Source organism: Stenella coeruleoalba, assembly GCF_951394435.1.
Source record: "Stenella coeruleoalba genome assembly, chromosome: 11".
NCBI classification, from domain to species: domain Eukaryota; kingdom Metazoa; phylum Chordata; class Mammalia; order Artiodactyla; family Delphinidae; genus Stenella; species Stenella coeruleoalba.
Window position 1 is genome coordinate 19,951,508 of NC_137157.1, and position 22,781 is coordinate 19,974,288.

Consider the following 22,781-nt stretch of genomic DNA (forward strand, 5'->3'; position numbering starts at 1 on the left):
TTCCTCCTCTCCCTCCAGGTAACAGTGGTGCGGGTCGCTATGTAGGAGGAGGTGGGGGCACCGGGGGCATTGGAGTCGGACAGCCTTGGCATTTCGGTGGAGGAATAAGCGGCGTCTCTTACTGCAATCAAGGATGTGCAAATTCCTGGCTGGCTGATAAGTTCTGTGACCAAGCCTGCAATGTCTTATCCTGTGGCTTTGATGCTGGTGACTGTGGACAAGGTATATTCATTGCCATAAAAACGTATTTAGGATAAGGGGATAACAATCTTTCATAAATGGAGGGGTTTGGATCGTTTTTGTTATTTAAAGTAATAATTCTCTAGGTATCCCTTTCCCAGCCTTGCATCCAAACTAGTTGTGAGTTATAAGAGGGCACAGATCTTTAGACAACACAAGACACTGAAGCTGCATCTTTTCCTGTTACTGCGCTAGTCTGATCATTTTTTCTTTTTTTTTAGTAAGCAGATTTATCTTACGTGGTGAAGGTTTAATTTGGGAACAGTGAAAGGAGACCAATAATTCATTAAATAAGCTTGGTTTGAATACTGGATCTTGTTGATAGCTTATTAATGGCGGTCCTTTTGGTCAGAAGGTTGTCTTTTTTTCAAATGGACAAAAAGATGGAAGTTGACCATTGGAATTCGCTGTCCTGAACCGTGCCTTATCTCTGTAGTGAGTCAGCCTCAGCATTCCATGTCGATAATAGTGATTGCTTCAGAAAGTAAAAATGAGCACTATACTAGTAGCTTTTGTGTTAGAACTTCTGATGATTTTAAAGTCCATTTAAAGTCACTCTTAGAAAGTGAAAACTCAAACCCTAAGAATTAAAGGAAAAGGGGGGAAATGCGTAGTTTTTTAAAAATCATGTTTGTGTTTTTTTCCTCTAGATCATTTTCATGAATTGTATAAAGTAACTCTTCTCCCAAACCAGACTCACTATGTTATTCCGAAAGGTGAATGCCTGCCTTATTTCAGCTTTGCAGAAATAGCCAAAAGGGGAATCGAAGGCGCCTATAGTGACAACCCAATAATCCGACATGCTTCTATCGCCAATAAGTGGAAAACCATCCACCTCTTAATGCACAGTGGAATGAACGCGACCACAATACATTTTAATCTCACATTTCAAAGTACAAGTGATGAAGAGTTCAGAATCCAGATAGCAGTAGAGGTTGACACAAGGGAGGAGCCCAAACGGAATTCTACGACCCAGAAGTCTTACCAAAGTTTGGTTAGCCCCTCAGCTCTTCTTCCAGAGGTGGAAATCCTGTTTGAGGATATCCCCGAAGAAAAACGCTTCCCCAAGGTCAAAAGACACGATGTTAACACAACAGGAAGTTTCCAAATGGAGGTGCAAATTCCGCTGGTCAATATTTCACTCCTTCCAAAAGAGACCCAGTTGAGCCTTAATAACTTGGATTTGCAGCTAGAACACGGAGACATCACCATGAAAGGATACAATCTATCCAAGTCAGCCCTGCTGAGGTCGTTTCTGATGAACCCACAGGATGCAAAGTTAACAAGAAATCACCCTCTGATGACAGAGCAAAGAAATGACAGTTTGGAGGCCCCACTGGAAAAACAGGCTCACAAAAGCATCTTACCCAGCAGCTTAGGAACATCTGAAAGATTCCAGGGGTTATTGCCTTTTCCAACAGTGACAATGACAGTGAATGGCCACTCCCAGAGCCAGACTCCACCCCTGGACTTAGAAACCAAAGCAAGATTCAGGTCCAAAACTGTGACCCCGAAAGTAGGAGGTGGAGGTGTGTCAAAAGAAAAGCTCTCATCTCTGATTTTCCCACTGGAAAACAGGGAGACACAAAAGGTAATCACAGGGAAAGAACAAGAGAAGAACAGAATGGAGGAAAATGCTAACAGTTACCTAGGTGGTAATGTATTACCTGGAAGAAAACTGCAACATTACACAGAGAGTTACCTGGGCTTTTTGCCATGGGAGAAGAAAAAGTATTTCCAAGATCTTCTTGATGTAAGTTACATCCAGCCTTATTGTTTCCCATGCTCAGGAAAAATAAATAACCTTGTAAGTGGTAGTGATATAATAATAGCTACCATTCATTCAGTACTTCCCTGTGCCCGCCACTGGACTCAGTACTTTTCTTATGTGGTTTCATTTAATTGTCCCAATAATTCTAACAACAAAACTACCTTGTAAGGGTCTGCTATCATTGTCCCCATTTTGCAGTTTAGGAAGCAGCCTTCATGTGAATGAGTAAGGGATTTAGCCAGGGGCATACCCTGAGTCCATAGTAGAACAGGGATGGTATCTTTACTTGGCATGTTGCGATATCAGAAAACGCTTTTGAATACCCCTTGCAGTCAGATCTCATGTTTTTCAAACTTTACTAATGAAAAACCCGAGAGGCAGATAAATTCGTTAGCTTTCCCGACATCACAACAGCAGGTGAGGGTGAGCCCAGCGCTCTCCCTCCTGTACCACGGCCTCCACGGTGCCCTGGGGTCCTTTGTACATCTCACAAGCGCCGTCACTGTGCTGACTGCCGGGGAGTGCAAGATGGTGAGAACAGTTGCTTGCTGCTCTTGGAGACTCAAAGAGCAAGCTGGGAGGACAGATTTGTGGGCAGATAATTGTGGCAGTGTGATAAGTGTCTGCTGAAGTATGGACAAGGAGTCCGAAGGGAAGATTCCTTAACTCTGCCTGGAGGTATTGGGGGAGGCATACAGGAGGACATGCCCTGTGAGCTGACCTTGGAAGGGTGGGACTGGATCGTGACCAAAGCACAGCCGTGAGTGGATGTTAGGCTGAGGGAAAGTGATGAAGAGGGGCGTTGTCTCATTCCTCTCATGGTCTTCAGGAAGTATCTTGTCCCTGCCATGGTAGCATTTACTAATTGTTAAGCAAGGTGCTGCAGAGTTCTTGCCTACATTGATTTCCTCATTCTCCCCCGCTCCCTGCTTTTTAAATTGCAAAAGTACTATAGGCTAATGGTAAAAATCGCAAGCAATGCAAAAAACAAAAAAAGCAGGGGAAAAAAAAGGGAAAGGTCTGTCTCCTTCCTTCCTTAATCTCCTTACTTGAGACAGTCACTATGAATATGTAGTTTGGTGGGTATTCTTCCAGTATTTTTCTACAGATATGCAGACATACTATATAGTTTGTTTTGCAGCAGTGAAGTTATATATATTGCTCTGCAGTTGCCTTTGATGTGGTAGTATGTGGGCAAATTGCCATTGTTTATTTTTAACAGCTGTAAGTTGCGTCCAGTGTTTTTGCAAGTACAAATACCTAATGTTGCAATAAATATTCTCGTACATATATCTTACTCTTGAGGAAGTTTTATTTCTGTAGGTAGAATTGCTAGGTTAAAGGGTCTATTGCGTATAAAATTTAACTGTCTTTCTTAAATATTGCACCCCTTCCTCCTTCCACAGACAGTATGCAAGCGTGCTTGTTTCTCCACAGGACTAACCAACAGCAGTTAATAGCATCTATATTTTCATCAGTTTGAGAAGCAAAAATATTTCGTCTTCTGTAAAGTGTGTTCAGGTTCTTTGCCAATATTCTTTGCCCATTCATTCAGTTTCGCCTCTTACTGGTTTTGATAGGGTTCTTTACATTTCATAATATTAACACTATTATATGGTGAAGCCAATTTTGTATTCTCGTCTTTGTGTTCAGAACTCAAGGGACTTGCTGCTTTGATGTCACCAGTAGAAATAACTTGATACTGAAAGCACTATCAGATTTATTGTAAATCAATTAAATATTGCATTGAAATTGGCTATGAAATCTCATGATCAATGACTAGTCCTTAAAGAGTACCCTAAAAGCAGACCTCCACCCCACAGCTGTTGTTCTCGAGCCGATGTTGGCGATACTTTCACTGAAATCCAGTTTGTCCTGATGTTAGGATGCTTGAGGAGACCTGTTAGTGCTCGTTTCATTTGCCCCTCAGGACAGTTAGTGACTAGTTATTACCAGGTGACATAAAGTAGTACCTCTGTCTCTTGTTAGCACAGGGCACCTGTGCACTAAACACAATGCTGTGTTGTGTGGAATTCTCTTTTCAGGAAGAAGAGTCACTGAAGACACAACTGGCATACTTTACTGAGAGCAAACACACAGGGAGGCAACTAAAAGATACGTTCGCAGATTCCCTCCGATATGTAAACAAAATTCTAAATAGCAAGTTTGGATTCACATCTCGGAAAGTCCCTGCACACATGCCTCACATGATCGACCGAATAGTTATGCAAGAACTGCAAGACATGTAAGTCTTGCTTGTGTTTGAGTTGTGTGTGCTCAGAGCCAAGGCTGCTTGAAGTTTACATCCTTGCTATGCTGCGTTTATGGCTCTAACACTTGATGACTAGTATGTCGAAGGTATTATCTAAATAAGTGGGAAGGAAGATTCTGACTCCACAAGTGTTAGGTACTGTATATATCTTAAATATCCAGATCTTATGATATGCTACATTTGGACAGGTTCCCTGAAGAATTTGACAAGACGTCATTTCACAAAGTGCGCCACTCTGAGGACATGCAGTTTGCCTTCTCTTACTTTTATTATCTCATGAGTGCAGTTCAGCCACTGAACATATCTCAGGTTTTTGATGAAGTTGACACAGACCAATCTGGTGTCTTATCTGACAGAGAAATCCGCACACTGGCTACCAGAATTCACGACCTGCCTTTAAGTTTGCAGGTATTGTCATTTTTTTTCCCCTAAACTTAATGACATTTTGAATGAAACTTTTACATTTGATACTTTCTCTCTTTCCCCTACATACTTCAATGGATGCAAGTACAAGTAATTCTTCATATTTAATGAGGGGGTTCACAACTAGTCCATTTTAAATGCCAGGATTAAAATCAAATTTGAAGTTCATATTTTATAAGATTATTTTTTGGGGGCTTTTAGTAGGGATTGTAATTGTATTGTCTGGAGACGAGGCAGACCGTACCTGCAGATAAGATTTTCGATTCTCGTGTCAAGCTCATTCAGGGCCTTCAGGTGTGGCCGAGTGGAGATCTTAGCCAGGCCCACGGTGTTGCAGAGCCCCTTCTGTCATGGCATCCTTTAGTCCCAGGAGTAGGACACTCACTAATGGAGAGCTCCAAGATGAATCCAGCTGCAGGACACCCATCTGGTGATCCCGTGGACCACCTTGTGTAAAACGGTGCCTCACAGGCCCGTATGTTCTACTTTGAGACAAAGATGAGTTATTTGTATTGTTTCATTCTGCTCTTTTTAGGGTGTCCTTAAGAATCATATAGTCAAACCCTCTTTGACGATAACGCTTAAATTTTGGTGACTTTAACATTTTTATTTTTAAAACCACAGTTGTTACTTGTAATGTATATAGGTTTATCCTTTTATTTTTGCTTTGTTAGGACTTAACAGGTCTGGAACACGTGTTAATAAATTGTTCGAAAATGCTTCCTGCTAACATCACTCAGCTAAACAACATCCCACCAACTCAGGAAGCGTACTATGATCCCAATCTGGTGAGTGCCATGGGTTCTTTTATGTAAAGTAGAACGTATATCCTTATCGGGTGTTAGTTACATCATTTCTGTAGAGCACTTGAAAACCTAGAAGCAGGCTCTGTTTATAGGTCTTTGGTGGAAATCAGTAGCACAGATAATCCAGAATCATTCATATTTTTCTTTGGAATATCTTTTTTTCCTCCCTAATGGATGTTAAGCTAATACTGAGATTAGTTGCTTATATTCTATAAGCAGACATCCTGTTCACTAAGGATAGCGGAAGGCAGCGCCAGAGTATACTCACTGGCTTGGGAGAACAATCCTGAGGTTAAACATCAGGCGGAATCCCATCTTTCATCAAAGCTCAGTTGCTTTGATGCTGGCATTTTCTGGATCTTACCACTAGGGGCAGTGGATGATCTATACACAAGTGTATCAGAGCAGCATTTGGCTGAAATGATTGGAAGACTCTTGATATCTGTAAGATGCATCCCAGCTTCAGAGAAATGATAATGTGGAAAAAAAAAGTGCATTTAGAGTTGATGGACCAAGGATATAATACAGCCATTATGTGATGCTTACAGTTAATTTTTACTGATATATATGGAAGAATGTTTATAAAATAAAATTAGGTGGGGAGAAAATGGGTACTGCCATATACAGAATACGGTTTGAACTATGGAAAACTCCTGATACCTTCACACACATCCCCAAATTAATGAAAATGACAGTAGGTTAAATTACAGGTAGTTCTTTTTCTTCTTTTTAACATCTTTATTGGAGCATAATTGCTTTACAATGGTGTGTTAGTTTCTGCTTTATCACAAAGTGAATCAGCTATACATATACATATATCCCCATATCCCCTCCCTCTTGCATCTGCTTCCCACCCTCCGTAACCCATCCCTCTAGGTGGTCACAGAGCACCGAGCTGATCTCCCTGTGCTCTGTGGCTGCTTCCCACTAGCTATCTGTTTTACATTTGGTAGTGTATATATGTCCATGCCACTCTCTCACTTCATCCCAGCTTACCCTTCCCCCTCCCCGTGTCCTCAAGTCCATTCTCTACGTCTGCGTCTTTATTCCTGTCCTGCCCCTAGGTTCTTCAGACCTTTTTTTTTTTTAGATTCCATATCTATGGGTTAGCATATGGTATTTGTTTTTCTCTTTCTGACTTCACTCTGTATGAAAGACTGTATCCATCCACCTCACTATAGATAACTCAATTTCATTTCCTTATTATGGCTGAGTAATAGTCCATTTGTGTGTGTGTGTGTGTGTGTATATATGTTTTGGTTTTTTTTAGATCATGCAGCGTGCAGTCTTGTGTCCGGCTTTTTTTTTAATAACATAGGTAGTTTTAATATAAATTTATTTATTTATTTTTGGCTGCATTTGGGTCTTTGTTGCTGCACGCGGGCTTTTCTCTAGTTGCAGCCAGCAGGGGCTACTCTTTGTTGCGGTCCGCAGGCTTCTCATTGGGTAGCTTCTCTTGTTGCAGAGCATGGCCTCTAGGTGCATGGGCTTCAGTAGTTGTGCCACTCGGGCTCAGTAGTTGTGGCGCAGGGGCTTAGTTGCTCTGCGGCATGTGGGATCTTCCTGCACCAGGGCTTGAACCCATGTCCCCTGCATTAGCAGGCGGATTCTTAACCACTGAGTCACCATGGGAAGCCCCATAGGTAGTTCTTAATATCGTTTTTTCACACTAGTATTTTCCATATTTTCTATAATGAATAGAGTACACTTTCATAAGCATAATAACATGTATTTTAAAAAAACTGACCATCTTGCAAATGTTCAAGCCCTATAATTAACTGCAGATGTTTGTAAATGAATGTAGAGAAGAGTAATGAATCAGTTAAAAATCTGATTCCTGAAAGAAGGCAGTCATTCCTTTGGCATTCATTGCACACGGCAGGGATGGTATTTCTCACTTGTGTTCTCGGAGGGTCCTGGGAAGCTCCCTCATGAGGAGACAGTGTGAGGGGCAGCCCAGCAGCTTTAGGAACCCGTAGACAAACTGTAAGTATTGCTGATCATGCGTTGGTTAGTTTAGCAGATGACATGGGTTTGTATACAAATGTGTCACTTAAAGCCAGTTCTCTAAATATTCTAAAACTTAAAACTATGAAATCAACAAAACTGAGGTAGAGGTATAAGACCTGGTGTCAGCCCTAAGGGATTTTCCTCTAGTGGGGTAAACAGGCATGAATCAGCAGGTGGAGACTAGTCCTGGGTTGCGGGTTCTCGGGAGGCCTCGCATGGAGCTGATGCGCAGTCAGGCTGATAGGAGAATGGCAGCTTGTCTTGTGAGCTGCAGCAGCTTCTTCTGGGTCTTTGGCGCAATCCAGTAAAAATGCTTTGTCAGACCCAGAATGTTATACAGAGATGTTAGTAGTTCTTTACAAGCGTGTTCTTAATGATTAAAAAGGCACATCTGTAATCACTGTAGGTGTGTTCCCTGCCTCCAGAGAGAATAGAATCAAAGTTAAAAAAAAAAAAAGTAGATTGCATAGGCTAAAAGACATTCTCAGTTTTAGGACTTTTCAAACAATGATAAAGCTCTTTTCTGTTTCCCCCCAATTTGGAGTTACCCCAACAAAGCTAATATAGTCAACTCTAAATCATCCAGAGGTCAGTGTCCTGGTTTAAACACTTTTTTTATGTATTTGTCAAAATAAAGTTCTACCAGTTATCAGAGATCTGGGTACACCCTTTCTCCAGGAGGGGAACAGTGAGCCGAGGGTTCCAGGCTGCCCTGACTTGTCTTTTCTGGTATCTTCTTGGTGGGCAAACCCAGAGCACTGGACAGAGGAGGAAGAAAGGAGAAGGTGTGCTGGGCTCCTAAACCATCTCCGCTCAGCCTCTCCCCTGGACCAGGCCTCTCTGGTCTTTACTGTCTTCGGGACCACGTTGTGATCGTACTGACAGGTTGCCTTAGAGGCTACTGACGTCACCCCAGGTCCAGGGAGCTTTGCGAGTGGCTCAGCCTGTTTCAGTGCTCGCTCCAGACTTGTCTTTCACCATCTGTATTTCCACATCCGTCCTTTCACTTGTCTGTCTTTCCTTCTCTATAAACTTTGGTTTCCTAGTAAGATTTTACAATTACCAACCCCTTGCACTGGTATAGAACTTAGAGAAGAGTGTTCTTTTCTAAGGAAGATGATCTATGCGTAGAAAACAGTTATTCATCTTTCCCTTTTACAGGCACGATGAAAGGTTCTTGAGGGATTTTAGGGCTTTTTTTAAAGAAATGCACACATATTCATCTATTAGAGTATTTTACTGTTTTACCAAATATCTGGCATGAGGTTTAGAATCAGCAAATATCCTTTGAACGCTAAGGATTAAGTAAGTAGGGGCTGCTTTGCTAATGGTTATAAGTTAGTCTTCAGGCTTATGCAAATAAAGCTGTTTAGAGCATAAGTACTAATTATACAGACAGCATTAGTTAACATTACTCGAGTGAACTCTTAGCCAAGGTGTTGGCTTCATTACTGTAATTAACTGTGATTACACACAGGATAAAGTATTTTCTAATTAGACTATAAGAATGACAGCTTAGCTTATGAGTATCATATAGACCACTTCATTACAGTTTATCTTCGAAATTTATTTTCATTTTGAAAAAATTATAGCAATCACTTATAAGACTGTTTTAACAGATAGTGTGTAGTAATGTGTGATTAAAATAAAACTTTATTCACAATAACAGGCAATTAGCATGCGGGCCATAGTATGCCAATTTGATTTTTAAGAATATTACATTAAAATAGTCATCTTGGGCTTCCCTGGTGGTGCAGTGGTTGAGAGTCCGCCTGCCGATGCAGGGGACACGGATTCGTGCCCCGGTCTGGGAAGATCCCACATGCCGCAGAGCGGCTGGGCCCATGAGCCATGGCCACTGAGCCTGCGCGTCCGGAGCTCGTGCTCCACAACGGGAGAGGCCACAACAGTGAGAGGCCCGCGTACCGCAAAAAAAAAAAAAAAAAAAAAAAAGTCATCTTAATTACTGAGTCTGTCTGTGCCCCCTTAAATTTTGCACCTGAGATGATGCTTCAGTTGCCTCACCCTAGTCTTTGCCCTGATATAATGTCTGTATTTTCTCGCAGCCACCAGTCACTAAAAGTCTAGTAACCAACTGTAAACCAGTAACTGATAGAATCCACAAAGCATATAAGGACAAAAACAAATATAGGTAAGTACTACATACATTTTCTCTTTTTTTAATTTAAGGATAATTATGAGTGGTATTTTCATAATTTTACCATAGTTTATCTATTAAGCATTCTTTGAAATTTATGTGAGATTTTCTTTAGTAATATGGAAAAATTAAGTCATTCCAAGGATGCTGATTTTTTTTAAGTTTTATAAAATGCTTTTCTTATTGAAATTTTATTTTACATATCCACATAAATATTTAAACTCTTTAAATATGTTTTGATATTAGATTTGAAATCATGGGAGAAGAAGAAATTGCTTTTAAGATGATTCGTACCAATGTTTCTCATGTGGTTGGCCAGTTGGATGATATAAGAAAAAACCCCAGGTACTGTTGTTGTTGTTGTTTGTTGTCGTTGTTTTTAATTTAGAACATTTTAGGTTCACAGCGCAATTGAATAGAAAGTATGGAGGAAAAAAAGCAGTAGGACTAGAGAAACGGAAGTGGCTTATTTCTGTTTGGAGCAGACGGAAATGTCTAACGGTAGAGGTAGTGTTTGAACCGAGAGATGGGAGTTGTGAGTTGAGATCGGGCCCCGCGCGCACAGGGACTAGCACGGACATCTCAGAGTCCAGTGACAGGACTGTTCAGTGAGGCTGAGGGCTGGGCTGAGGGGCGGACAGCATCATCGGGGAGGTGAGGCCAGACGGCTGACACTCTCAGAGCATTTCTAAAAAGGTGCTACCAGAGAAGTTGTTTTGGTGGTTAGACCTGCAATTCAAAGTAAAGTTCAAATTAGCTTCTGAGGAAAAAGGAATGCTACCATAAATGTGAAAATCCAGTAAACTGCAGTCATTCTTTGGGGATAAATTCAATGTTCAGGTTTACATAAACCTTGAAAATTTCCAGCCTGGCCCCCTAACAGTTGCCCTAGTTCGAAAAAATTGGTTAAAATCTGCATTTTTGAGTTTTGAACTTTAGTGGGAAATAGGTGTTTCAGTAGTTTCTCAGAAAAAAAACCTTGGCTTATGAAATTGAATATTTTCATCTGAGTTTTTCAAATGCTTTTGGAAGTTTTCAGTTTTATCTCTTTTAAATTATGATCTTAATTATACATGATCAGAGGTGTAAAATTTCCGGGCATTTTAAAGCCATGGTATTTTTTCTTAAAATTCCATTCTTGATTTTTGGGCAGGGGGGAATATGGAATTTTAAGAAAAATGAAAATATTTTTAATACTTATGTAGTATATTCATAAAATATTTCCTACAAAATAACGAATATTTCCCACAAGCTAAGCAAACAATAAGCCATAATAATTAAGAACCACCCAGCTTGCAGCTCTTGTTGTACATGCTGTTCCCTTCCTGGAATGCCCTGCTCAAATTTTAAAAAACAAAAACAACCTTAAGAGCCAATTTCAGTGCTTGCTTCTTGCTTCCCCCATTCTATCGACGTGCTTGCTCAGTCCTTGGTGATCTGTAGTGAGACCAATTGAGAAGTTAGAGTTTTTAGTTGTACCCTATACTTTTATGTCTTGTGCCAGTTTGAAAGTTGTTGGGCGAGAGGATTCACAGACATCTTCATGATACTTAAAGGGATAGGGTTTTGCTGAAAAGACCCAAGGCAAGACAGGCTTTTCCAGCAGTGTCTGCTGGGCCTAGATACGTCCTATAACCCTGAACAGATTTTATCATTTTTAACTCTTGTTCTGTTTTACTTTGGGGGGCTGATTTTTAAGTCAGGAGTGGAAAACCAGCCTTCTGACTGACTTACACTTTAAGGACAGGTTTATCGCATTAACAGGGAATCTAGGATAGGCGGTATCTGGGCTCCGCTGCCCTTCTCCCTTCCTGCTTGTGTTGGCTTCATCCTCAGGCTGGAGATAGGGCAGCTGCAGCTGTTCCAATGTCCCTGCAGACATAGCCATGTTCTGAGGCTATAGGGGATTGTCCCTTCCTGTGTGTCGTGTGTTGTCCCCTCCCCCCATTTCTATACCAGTCGCAGTGAAGGGGAGGGATTCACTTACGCTAGTCAGAAGCTGACTCTGGGTTGGGGTGCGGTTGCCTACCTTTTGAGTCAGCTCATGGGGGAGAAATACGGAGCAAAATGCAAGTTCTCATTGGAAGGAGAGGGAGTGTTTGCTGGGCACCCAGCAAGGTCTGCTTTAGTTACCCTGTGTCTACACATACTCTTTGTCTCATACACGTACTTTCTTGTTTAACTTTTCCCAACTTATTGAAAAATTTTGAAGATACAGAAAAACTGAAAAAAATAGTACAATAAACCCTTAGCTCAGACTTTTAAAGTTTCAGCATTTTGTTATGTCTGTCTGCTCTCTCTCTCCATCTCTCTGTATGAACACAAAAACACACAGGTTTGGTTTTTGTTTTGTTTGCTAAACCATTTGAAAATTAGTTGCAAACATCCAGACCCTTTACCCCTCATTATTTTACACGTCTTCTTCCTTTTTTGGCTGCATTGGGTCTTCGTTGCTGGGCGTGGGCTTCTCATTGCAGTGGCTTCTCTTGTTGTGGAGCACGGGCTCTAGGCGCGTGGGCTTCAGTAGTTGCGGCACGTGGGCCCAAGAGCAAGCGGGCTTCAGTAGTTGTGGCGCATGGGCTCAGTAGTTTTGGAGCACGGGCTGTAGGTGCGCAGGCTTCAGTAGTTGTGGCTCACGAGCTCTAGAGCACGGGCTCAGTAGTGTTTAGCACATCTAAACAGTCATTCTCCTTTATACCACAGGACCACTAACACATATCCAAGAACCTTAACACTGACTAAAATAGAACCATCTAATAGATGGTCTATATTCACACTTCACCAGTTGCGTCCAGATGCCCTTTACAGCTGCTGTTTGTTTTTAATCTAGGAAACAGTCAAGCCTCATGCATTGTATTTGGTTGACATAACTCTTTAATATCCTTTAATTTAAACTTCCCCAACTTTAGAGAAGAGATAGGATAATGAACTTTCACTTACTCATCACTCATCTTCAATAAGCAGAGACTTTTCTCCTCCGTTGTCTTTTATAAGCATTTATGTTTTTAACTTTGTTGGTTTGAAATGGTATCAAGTTAATTCATTGCAATTAAGTCCATAGGTTCCCCATCTCTTTTTTTTTAAACCATATAAATGTTTGCATGTGTATATGAAGAAATCAGATTATATATTCTGTAGATTTCCTGAACTTTGGACTTTTCTGATTGTCTCCCAGTTGTTTAACGTGTTTCTCTGTCCCCTGTATTTCCTGTAAGTTGGTAGTAGGATCTGAGGGCTTTATTAGACTTGATAAAATTGTAAAAAAAAAAAATTAAATGTACTTCAAAAGTGGTGTTATCCCTACCTACTGTTTTAATGGGCCCTCAGTTTAGTGACTTTTGCCGGGAAGGGAACCTGAAACAAGTAGGGAAGCACCACTGTAACCTACTTTTTGCTGGAACGCTAGCATCTTACAGCCTGGTTGGAGACATAGGGAAGCACCACTGTAACCTACTTTTTGCTGGAACTCTAGCATCTTACAGCCTGGTTGGAGACATGTGAAGAAGTCGTCATCAATCTCATAAAATCTATAGCTATAAGGAACCATCTCTATCGCAATGATCTACAGGACTGTTCTTAGTAATGTAACTGTATCAGTTCAGAGAACTCAGTTGTAGGCATTTAGTAGGTTTTTCCCTAGATGCTAACAGAATGCTTCAGTCAGGGACATGCCAAATAGAAATTAAAATAATTCACTCCCATAGCTAGAAGGCACATTCAAAATTATCATCCCTAGTTCTTTTTGTTTTACAGGAGAGGAATATCTAAAGAAAAATTTTACAGAACATTATTCCCCTAGAGAATCATATCAGTAAATGCAACAGCTTGGGACATAAGTCCATTTAAAATATATTTGGAATCCACACTTCTTTCGTTAGGTAAGGATCATCCTTATGATAACCAGTAGTAACCCTGGGTCTCTCTCGTTTCCAGGAAGTTTGTTTGCCTGAATGACAACATTGACCACAATCATAAAGATGCCCAGACAGTGAAGGCTGTTCTCAGGGACTTCTACGAATCAGTGTTCCCCATCCCATCCCAGTTTGAGCTGCCAAGGGAGTATCGAAACCGTTTCCTTCATATGCATGAGCTGCAGGAATGGTAAGTTTTCCTGTTTCATGTACGTACATATGTGTATTTTTTCTTTTTTTAGAGTGATGAAATTTCTTTACTGTGTTATTTGCTTTCTTTGTAAAGTACACGCATAGTTTTTATTGAGCTCAGTGGCTGAGCACACTTTCTGAGCCTTATTTGTCATCACTGCCATCAAAGTGGCTGCCCTGTTTCTTGAGTACCCGCTGGGCAGTATATTTACTCTTTACAATGAAAGGTGCTACTCTTGTTGCCACGTTACAGGTGAGAGCACAGTAACAGAAGTGAGTGATTTGCTCAAGGTGGAGTAGCTGACAAGTGGCAAGTCCAGCCCGATTCCTGACCCTCCACACGTTCGTTCCACTGTATTCCAAAGCTGCTTTAGAATGTTTCCTTCTTTGATTTTTACTACCAACACTTCATTAGAAAGATCATTTTATCTTTCAATTTAGGGAAATTTTTGACCCCTTGCCTGCCCGCCACACCAGGCACTAGGAACAGGGGCAAAGCCTCGGAGATACTGCGGGTTCGGTTCCAGACCACTGCCGTCCCCAGTTCACATGGGACGTCCCCCAGTTCAGACTATGTCATAGTCTATTAAATGTGCACTAGCATTATATCTAAAAAAAAGTACATTCCTTAATTTAAAAATATTTGCTAAAAATGCTAACCATCATCTGAGCCTTCAGCAAGTTGTAGTAATATCAAAGGTCATTGATCGTAGATCACCGTGACAAACATAATAATGAAGAAGTTTGAAATATTTCAAGAATTACCAAGATGTGATACAGAAATACGAAGTGAGCAAATGCTGTTGGGAAAATGGTGCCGACAGACTTGCTTGACACAGGGCTGTGCAGTGCAGTAAAGTGAGGCCAAGTTAGGTGTGGTATTGCCTGTTCAAGATGGAAGGGACACTGTGCCGGCCTTCACCAGAAGCCAGCGAACCAGCCGTGACACGGAGGACGTGACTAGATAGGCTTCAGTGCTCTCAGAGTACAGAGAAGGAAGCAGCTAGTTCCATGACAGGACGGTGACATTTGGACTTGGTTTTGAATTATGAAAAGGACTTTTCCAGAAGACAGTGCTGTGGAGAGGGAAAGGAGAAATTGTGAAGGGCTGTATCTGAGTTAGACATCTTTCTTTAGAGAATAGCGGTTCCCAGGAGAGACTTTTTTAGATGTCTGTCTCATCAGAGTTCATGATTTGGAAAGATAACTTAACAGTGCTTGCGGGGTGGACTGGTGAGGAAGGCGTCTGGAGTGAGGCAGTGTTGTCTGGGAACTTGAGGCAGAGACAAGCAGTAAGCATTTCACTTGTCCTGGAAACAGATGGTCCAGGTGTGAACCAAGGACATGGCCCAGGGAATAAAGAGAAGCAGTAGATACAATTGGCAGAGATTTGAGAGAGGAAATTAGCAGACCTTGGCAGCTAGAGCTCTTTGGTGTCTTGCAGTTGGGTAAGTGAGACAATTAGCACGTGTATTGCTACTATGTACCTATTTTTATTTTCATAAGGAGAAGTTGTTACTAAATAACTTGTCTTCTAGCAATGGCAAGGAACGGCTTCTCACCATTTTCACTTTGCCTTAGCTCAGAGGAAAAAGAACTTTGGACAGTTCCAGCTGTCAGTCCCCACCAATCCAGTTCATGACTAAATTCACCTTCAAGGGCCTACTGAATAAGAAAGGAGTGGGTTTAAGAGTAGCTGGAGGGGGCTTTGAGTTCTGTGTTGTACAGATGAGGTGAATCAGGTGCAGGTTGCTGATCCGGGGGCTTCCTTTTCCTCAGCCGCCCTGCTTCTGTGTCATCTCTCGCTGCTGACCCACCAATGCCGCCCTGCTTTCTGTTGGGCTGGCCAAAAAGTTCCTTCTGGTTTTTCCACATTACGGAAGAAAACCTGAACGAGCTTTTTGGCCAACCCGATAGAAACGTCTTCCTTTGCTTTCCTTTCGTGATCCTGCACTCCTGAGTCCCCGTCATCTTCCCCTGGTTTCCTGCAGTGGCTTTCTTCCTGTCCCTTTCTTGGGAAGAGCAGCTTCTGCACTTAGAGCAGTCCATGTGGTGTGCTTGTCGCTCCTTGTAGACTGTGAGCCCTCGTCGGGGCAGAGACTGGCTCTCCCTGTCCGAGTCCACTTGCATCCGTGGTGCACAGTAGGTGCTCAGTGCATGGCTGGCTGAGGGGAGCTCAGCTCCCGTTACAGGGTTCTCTGGTCACTGGGCAACTCATTAGCTGTGTCACAGCCTGTGGCTTCTTAGCTCTTCAAATTACACACAGATTCTGAATGATACTGTAGACTTAGAACTCACTGAGCTGGTTTTTGATCCTCTTAACGTAGGAAACACAGGAGGAAGAACAGTGCGGGGCAGGGTACCATTTGGAATATGTGACTCAGAGTAGAGACACCCGCTACCAGGCAGGTGTGAATAAGCCTGGAACTCAGCAGAGGCCTAAACCTGGCAGTTGTTAGCATAGCATATCTTCTAAGCCTTATGTTAAGCATTTATTTAATCTTCATAACAAATTATTATTTCCAAATTACAGGTGATGAAACTGCTGTACTCCCATTTATCTCCTAGGCCAGTTGATCCCACCCTCAGGATGTCTCTTCTGTTGCTTCATTCCTTCCATTCTCACTGCCCTAGTACAGCCCTCATTCTTTTCTCTGCCCAGACTGACCGGATTGCCTGCCTCTGGCCACCTGCTTTGACATCCATCCTTCACACGGCCGCCATTTGCACCCCGGTTGTGACACACACACACGCACTTCCCACAGAGTATTATGTCCAAATGCTATTGCGTGGTTTTCCCGAACAGCTGCAGTTTACACCTACCTGCTTCTCCTCGGCCGAGTGTCCCTCGTGCCTCCGTGCAGACTGGGCTCAGTTGAGCAGGACGCAGCTTGCAGCGGCTGCTGACGCTCATCCCCTTTCTCAGCCACAGGCTCTCCTTCCCCACGTCAAGGCTCAAATGGAGTGTCCCCACCTCTGTGGTGCTTTCCCATCTCTGTGGTGCTTTCCTCATTTCACTGTTTTTCCACAAGACTCTGCTTTTGATAACAGATATTTCTGTCCACGTGTGTGATGGCTAGTTGTCTGCACGTCAGCGCCTCCCCAGGTTTGCAGATACTTTAGAGCAGGGACTTCTCCTTGTCGCCTTGCTGTATCCACAGGAGGTGTCGGTTGGGTGACTGAGCAAATACAAATGAATGGAAGAGGGGATTTTGTTTAATTTGTTAAAAATTCTTATTTTCTTTTGAAGTCCTCTCCCCTGCCTGGGTAACTTTTACTAATTCCAATATTTACTATAACAATGAAAATCTGAACTCAGGTGGGAAATGTATAATTATGTTAACATTTTAGAATTGCCTCCAGACATTGTTTTTGCTAAACTAGTAGCTTTACTAAGTAATGATAGTTAAACCCTACACATAACTACATATCTTCCTTCTTTTCCCTCTGAACAGGAGGGTGTATCGAGACAAATTGAAGTTTTGGACTCATTGTGTGCTAGCAACATTGATTATATTTACTGTATTCTCATTTTTTGCTGAACAGGTAAGTGTTATATATTTTATGTGGATGTCAAACAGTATTTCTTGGTATCATTAATCTGATTTTTTTAAGAAAATGATATAAATTCATAAGAAGAAAATGTTTATTTCTCCTGTTGGCTTATACTCATGTTAAATATTTCATAATATTCAGGCAACAGTCATAATCGCCTTTTTTTTTCCTTTTATCCTCTAAATCTATAACCAGTATTCTTTGTACCTGGAGCTCAATAAACAGAGCTTTTCAGTTTTAGCCTGAAGTCTGCAAGTCAAACTATTTTAAACCAAAAAAACCACCTCGAATCTGCATCTGACACTAATTTTCTGTTAATCTTTCCAAACTAGTGGCCACAGCATCTTATCTTCAGGCCTCCCCCTGTTCTGCTGACGGTGCCTGGCTCGGGCACACGGCCCGTCTCCCACTTACATTTCCTTTGAGCTGCTGGGAGTTCATCCCCACACAGGCGCACACACAGCCCCCTCCCAGAAGTCAGAGGGAGATTTGTGAGGTCAAAAGAAAGGGATAAGAGAGTCCTCATTAGGCCACAGCAGGTGTGAGATGCTCTGAAAAGAAAGGATTCGGAAGGAAGGGACGGGTGTCTGGGCTGACCGACTTGTGCCGGGCAGGCGAACCTGCCTCAGCCTCATTCCAGGTGACTCTCAAGTGGAGCTTTTCTGGCTGTCAGGATGGGAAGCTTACAGAGTTTACTTACAATGAGGAGGCCGGGCGCGGGGCGGCGGCCGAGAACTGAGAGCTTTAGGGTAAATAGCCCTGGGCTTCGTGCTGCAGATGGAAGGAAACTCAGGAAATAAAGGTCTGACAGGCGAGCAGGACTGCAATTTAACCTTCATCCACTTCCCACGGAATAGAAACCTTCCTCTTGGTCTTGTTGCCATTGTTCTTGGCAAGTAAAAATCTTTCTTAGGAAAAAAATCTTAAACAGATTGTACCTGCTTTTAGAACGGAGGTCCAGCGAGGAACCTGTGAGTCAGCTGTGTGCTGGCCTGCGATGGGGGAGGAGAGGGACACTGGCTGAAAGGAGCAGCTGGCGGCCATGGAAGGAACAGGAGGGTCTTTCTCCGCTGTCGTTTATACCTGCAGAGAATAGGGGACCAGAGAGGCAGGGCGAGAGGAAGGGAAGAGTAAATCCCCTCTCCTCCCCGACACCCTGCTCTTCACCTGCCTGAATCGAATTCCTTAACTCCTGCACACTCCCACACAAGCCAGGGCTGCCTCTTCCGCTGCCCCAGAATCCCAGCTCGTCATCCAGACCAGGGTGGTCCGGGCAAAGTTCTGCTTTCACCTCAAGATGGAGCAGTAGAAATTGAAACTTTCTTATAAAGGTGGTCAGGTTTTCTATTTCAGATGTATCATGGATAAACTGTTTCTATTAGAAGTATTTATCCAAGTTCTAAGCTGCTAAGTTATAAATGAACTTTTGTATTTCAACCCATTCATGAACTTGAAAATACAGGCAATGCCCAATGATTATTGCTGTGGTCACTAAGTATAGGAAAAAAAGTGGTGATAGAATTCTTAAAATTAAAATTCCAACTTACACATGTAGTCATTTTCAAACCCAGAGACAACATCTTAATGGCTGAAGAGTCCATTTCCTTCAGTAGAAAGACTTGACAAACAGATACTGTGAAAATAAATATACGTGGTAATTGCTATGTAAAAATCTGTAGTTTTTATAGGTCTTAAAAAAATGAAACTTGGACCAAAGTAACTTTAACCAAAGCCAGACAAAATCAGTGGTTGGTTTCGTTTTGAGGGGAGGAATGATGTTTGCTGTCTGTTTTTTATGTATAGGACTGTGGAAAAGATTAAGGTCATAGGACCCTCAGAAAGAAAGTTAAAGTTTGTCAACCTGGAGAATTAAAATTTATTTTCTGTCTTTCATCCTTTAGTTAATTGCACTTAAGCGGAAGATATTTCCCAGGAGGAGGATACACAAAGAAGCCAGTCCTGACCGAATCAAGGTATAAAGGATCTTCATCTGAAAATCTACCTCAGCATTCACTGAGCATTTTAAAACTCGACATCAGAGATGTCTTCATGATGTAATGCTTAGCCAGCTTGGCCTGAAGAAGGAATACCATCCAGTGTAATACTTGGTTTCTGGAATGAATGTAGCCTACTGACCAGGAATTGCTTAACCAACACACAGGAAATGTGTGTGTTGAGCAGCTCTGGTTTTACTTTTAAAGCATCTGCTCGTGGACCGATCTTTCTTTTAATGAAAAGCCTCGCTGATGAGAGACAGCAATGGTTGCTATGGCAACTGAGCAGCTAACTAATATGAGAAGCCTCAGCCAGCTTGAGTGCTATTGCTAAGAGTCCCCAGTCTTGCATTCCAAAGCTTTTTGCTGTGGTTTTACATTTTGGGGTTTTTTTTGTTTGTTTGGTTTTTCCATTTCTCATTTCTAAAGTAAGTACATACTAAGTTAACTAAGTTATCCTTGCTTTTGCAAACAGTGAATCGGGATGTGTAAACATGTTTTTATAGATGTCATTTAACTAATGCAGCAGCAATATCATGTCCTATTGGCAGTACCTAAATTATGGATTTTATTAACATTTAAAACAATGGGATCTTAACGCACTTACCATTATTTATGAGCTCAGTGACTGACATCTGAGACTTTGTGCTTGTTTTCTTCAGCCCCTAAGAATACTGTGATTTCATGTGGAGGCCTGATTACAAAGGGCTAGAGTTAAGTAGCTGAGCTACTTGCCAGATGTAATTATGTTTTGAAGATGTACATATTCAAAAAGAAGTGCCTCATTTTAGAGACGAGTAGTGCTGGTGGTCGTGGCCCGTAACAGTGGTGTCTTCTTTAATACCCATCAGTATATTCCAGTAGCTGGCTCTCAATCAGTTTCACACAATGAAGGGTCAGGAAACTTTTTCTGTAAAAAAGCCACATGGTAAATATTTGCAGGCCACCTGTGTCTATGTTGCATATTCTTTGTTTAGTTTAGCTTTTGTTTTTAACAATCCTTTAAAAATGTCAAAACCATGTCTAAGTCGCAGATGTACAAAAACAGGCCACCAGCTGGATTCGGGCCATAGGCCATTGGTCTGTGACCACTGGGATAGAGAATTCGTATTTTTACGTGTGGGTAAGCCCTGATGTTCAGCCATGCTTTATTTATGTCATTGTACTGTGGACTTTATGTGTCCTTTTTGAACTCTGACAGGCATTTTAGATCATGATCTTAACAGTATTCTTTCAAAATGGCATACATATTTTGTAAAAAGAACTTGTAAATAACTGTGTTTGTGCTGTAAGAGTTATGTATTTCAAAAACTGAAGTCTCATAAAAACTTAAATTTTATCTGCTGCTTTGATTTTTAATCTTTGAGGAGTGAGTTCGTTATCCAGATTCAGAAATCACTGTGAGTGCTTACATGGAATGTCAGGATCTGTCCTTAACACAACTGAAATTAAGTGGAAAGCAGTGTAAGGAGAGGGTGGTAATATTACAACCTGGAGAATGTCACTGTATGGGGGAAAATAAGTTCTAAATGGGATTTATGTGGTAAAAATTTAGGGGTTATCTGGGTATCATTCTTAACATGAAGAATTCTAGAAAAGTTAAAGAAATGAATATTTGGGTGTGATGGAGATTTCTGGTCAGGTGAATACAATCCACACCTTATTCAGAGCTTAATAGATAATGAGATGGATAACAGAATCAGAATGTTCATGGAATCATTTATCTAATGATTCAGTAGAATCATTAGAACGAAAGAACCTCAGAAGTTGATGAGTCGTCAAATGGTCTTCCAGAATTTTAAAGCCTCAGAACCAATAGTCCAAATGAAACCCTCTGGAAGACCAGTATGTAACACAGAAGAGGGAAAGCTGCTCACCCTACCTGACCCCAAGGCAGTGCCTCCAAAACTCCCAGGCTTCACAGGCAGTTTCAAAGCCCCACATCTTGTATGTTATCATCGAGGACACTAGGGTCAGGAAGATTACGTGATTTGTCCAAGGTCTCACAGCCAGCTGGGGGCAGAGGTGGGCTGGAGCCCAGCTTGTCTCTTTCTCTAGTCCCCTCCAGGCCATGCCGCCTCCCCAGGACACAGTGGCATGTGCACGTGAAAAGCACACTCTCTGCGGTCCGACTTACGGGGTTTGAGTCCTCGCTCCTAGACATTGATTGCCAAGATTCAGCTTTCTCTTCTAAAACGTAGGAGGCAATACTGGTGTCTGCCTACCTCATAGGCTTCTGGTGAGGATGGAAGAAATGACATGCAACATACCCAGCACAGTGCCTGGCAAATACTCCTGCCTGATAAATGTCAGTGGTGAGGATGATAGTGAGGAAAGTATGTAAAGGATTGTTATCCAGGTCAGGGGTGAGGTTTCCAGTGTAGTCTTTAGGGTGAAATTATTACATTGCTTTTAGCTAAGAAAGTGACACATTTTCTAATTAAAAATATTTTTTGCCTACTTTTTCTTAAAGTGTTTATTTTTAAAACTGTTTCTACATATACCAAAAAGCATACAGATAATGATCAAGGGTTTAAAAGTAAAATGTGATTGCAGCTTAGGTCAGAACATTTATGGAAGGAATAGCACTAATCCCCCAGAATTCTTCCAGAGCATGGAAAACAGAAGGAAAACATTGTCTCATTTTTCCGTCAAGGTCAACACAACCCCACACCAAAGCCTGGTTCAGTTGCCACAAGAAAGGAAAAACCATAGGCCAGTCTACCTCATGGGAATCCCAAACGAAACACTAGCAAGCCACGTTAGTTCGTTCTCCAAAGGAGCAACACTTTATGATCAGGCTGGGCCCATTCCAGGATTGCAGGTTGGCCCAACACTTGAAAAGCACTGCAAATCACATCCGGGGGACCAAAAAGGGAAACTGCAAGAAGGATTCCCACGTGGTTGGGTAGGATAGGAAGAAAAACATCGGCTCGGAAACAAAACAGAACAAAACAAAAAACCCCAGAATTCCCTGGTGGTCCAGTGGTTAGGATTCCATGCTTTCACTGCCAAGGGCCCGGGTTCAATCCCTGGTCAGGGAACTAGGATCTCACAAGCTGCTCAGCACAGTTAAAAAATAAAACAGCATTGAGTCGAGACCTGTGCCCCTGAGAGGGGACTCACAGGGGAGGGGAGGGGAAATCGCAAGGGCAGAGACTTGCCCCGAGGAGTGAGTGTCTTGAGCCACAGACTGGGCCTCCCATGCAGAGGAGAGAAGCCTAGACCCCACTCGTGAGAAGTACACGGGTGCTGGCTCATCCCCAGACAGGGTGGGGAGAGGTCTGCCCTAGTGGCTGCTGTCTTACTGCACGCCCCATTTGAGCTGAATGAACACCTCACTCCACACCACAGCTGGTACTGGATCTAGCGCAGCCAGGTCCTGGGAAAAGACTTGATTTAGGATGCAGAAGTGGCTGGGAGGCCTGGGGTATGATCCAGGTGGGGTG

At 42.2% G+C, this 22,781-nt stretch overlaps 1 protein-coding gene and 1 long non-coding RNA gene across 6 annotated transcripts in view; one reads left to right on the forward strand and one right to left on the reverse strand.

The window, feature by feature from the left end:
* GNPTAB (N-acetylglucosamine-1-phosphate transferase subunits alpha and beta) overlaps positions 1-21,842 on the forward strand; it is an 83,897-nt gene extending 62,055 nt beyond the window's left edge. For all 4 annotated transcript variants that reach the window (XM_079938268.1, XM_079938269.1, XM_079938270.1 and 1 more), the window contains 10 exons: positions 19-222; positions 891-1,993; positions 4,057-4,256; positions 4,472-4,691; positions 5,381-5,494; positions 9,589-9,674; positions 9,927-10,025; positions 13,614-13,781; positions 17,239-17,329; positions 19,240-21,842. In XM_079938268.1, coding sequence (XP_079794394.1) covers positions 19-222; positions 891-1,993; positions 4,057-4,256; positions 4,472-4,691; positions 5,381-5,494; positions 9,589-9,674; positions 9,927-10,025; positions 13,614-13,781; positions 17,239-17,329; positions 19,240-19,317 — 2,363 coding nt within the window. In that variant the 3' untranslated portion in view covers positions 19,318-21,842. The remainder of the gene's footprint in view (positions 1-18; positions 223-890; positions 1,994-4,056; positions 4,257-4,471; positions 4,692-5,380; positions 5,495-9,588; positions 9,675-9,926; positions 10,026-13,613; positions 13,782-17,238; positions 17,330-19,239) is intronic.
* Positions 11,014-19,229, reverse strand: LOC307194884. Of its 2 annotated transcripts, XR_013830647.1 has the most exons (4): positions 18,886-19,229; positions 18,277-18,421; positions 16,607-16,962; positions 11,014-11,117 (listed from the first exon to the last, which is right to left on the reverse strand). It is a non-coding gene; the product is annotated as an uncharacterized lncRNA (long non-coding RNA). The 2 variants fall into 2 exon arrangements; XR_013830648.1 differs by having other exon boundaries at positions 18,277-19,229.
* Positions 21,843-22,781: the final 939 nt, after the last annotated feature.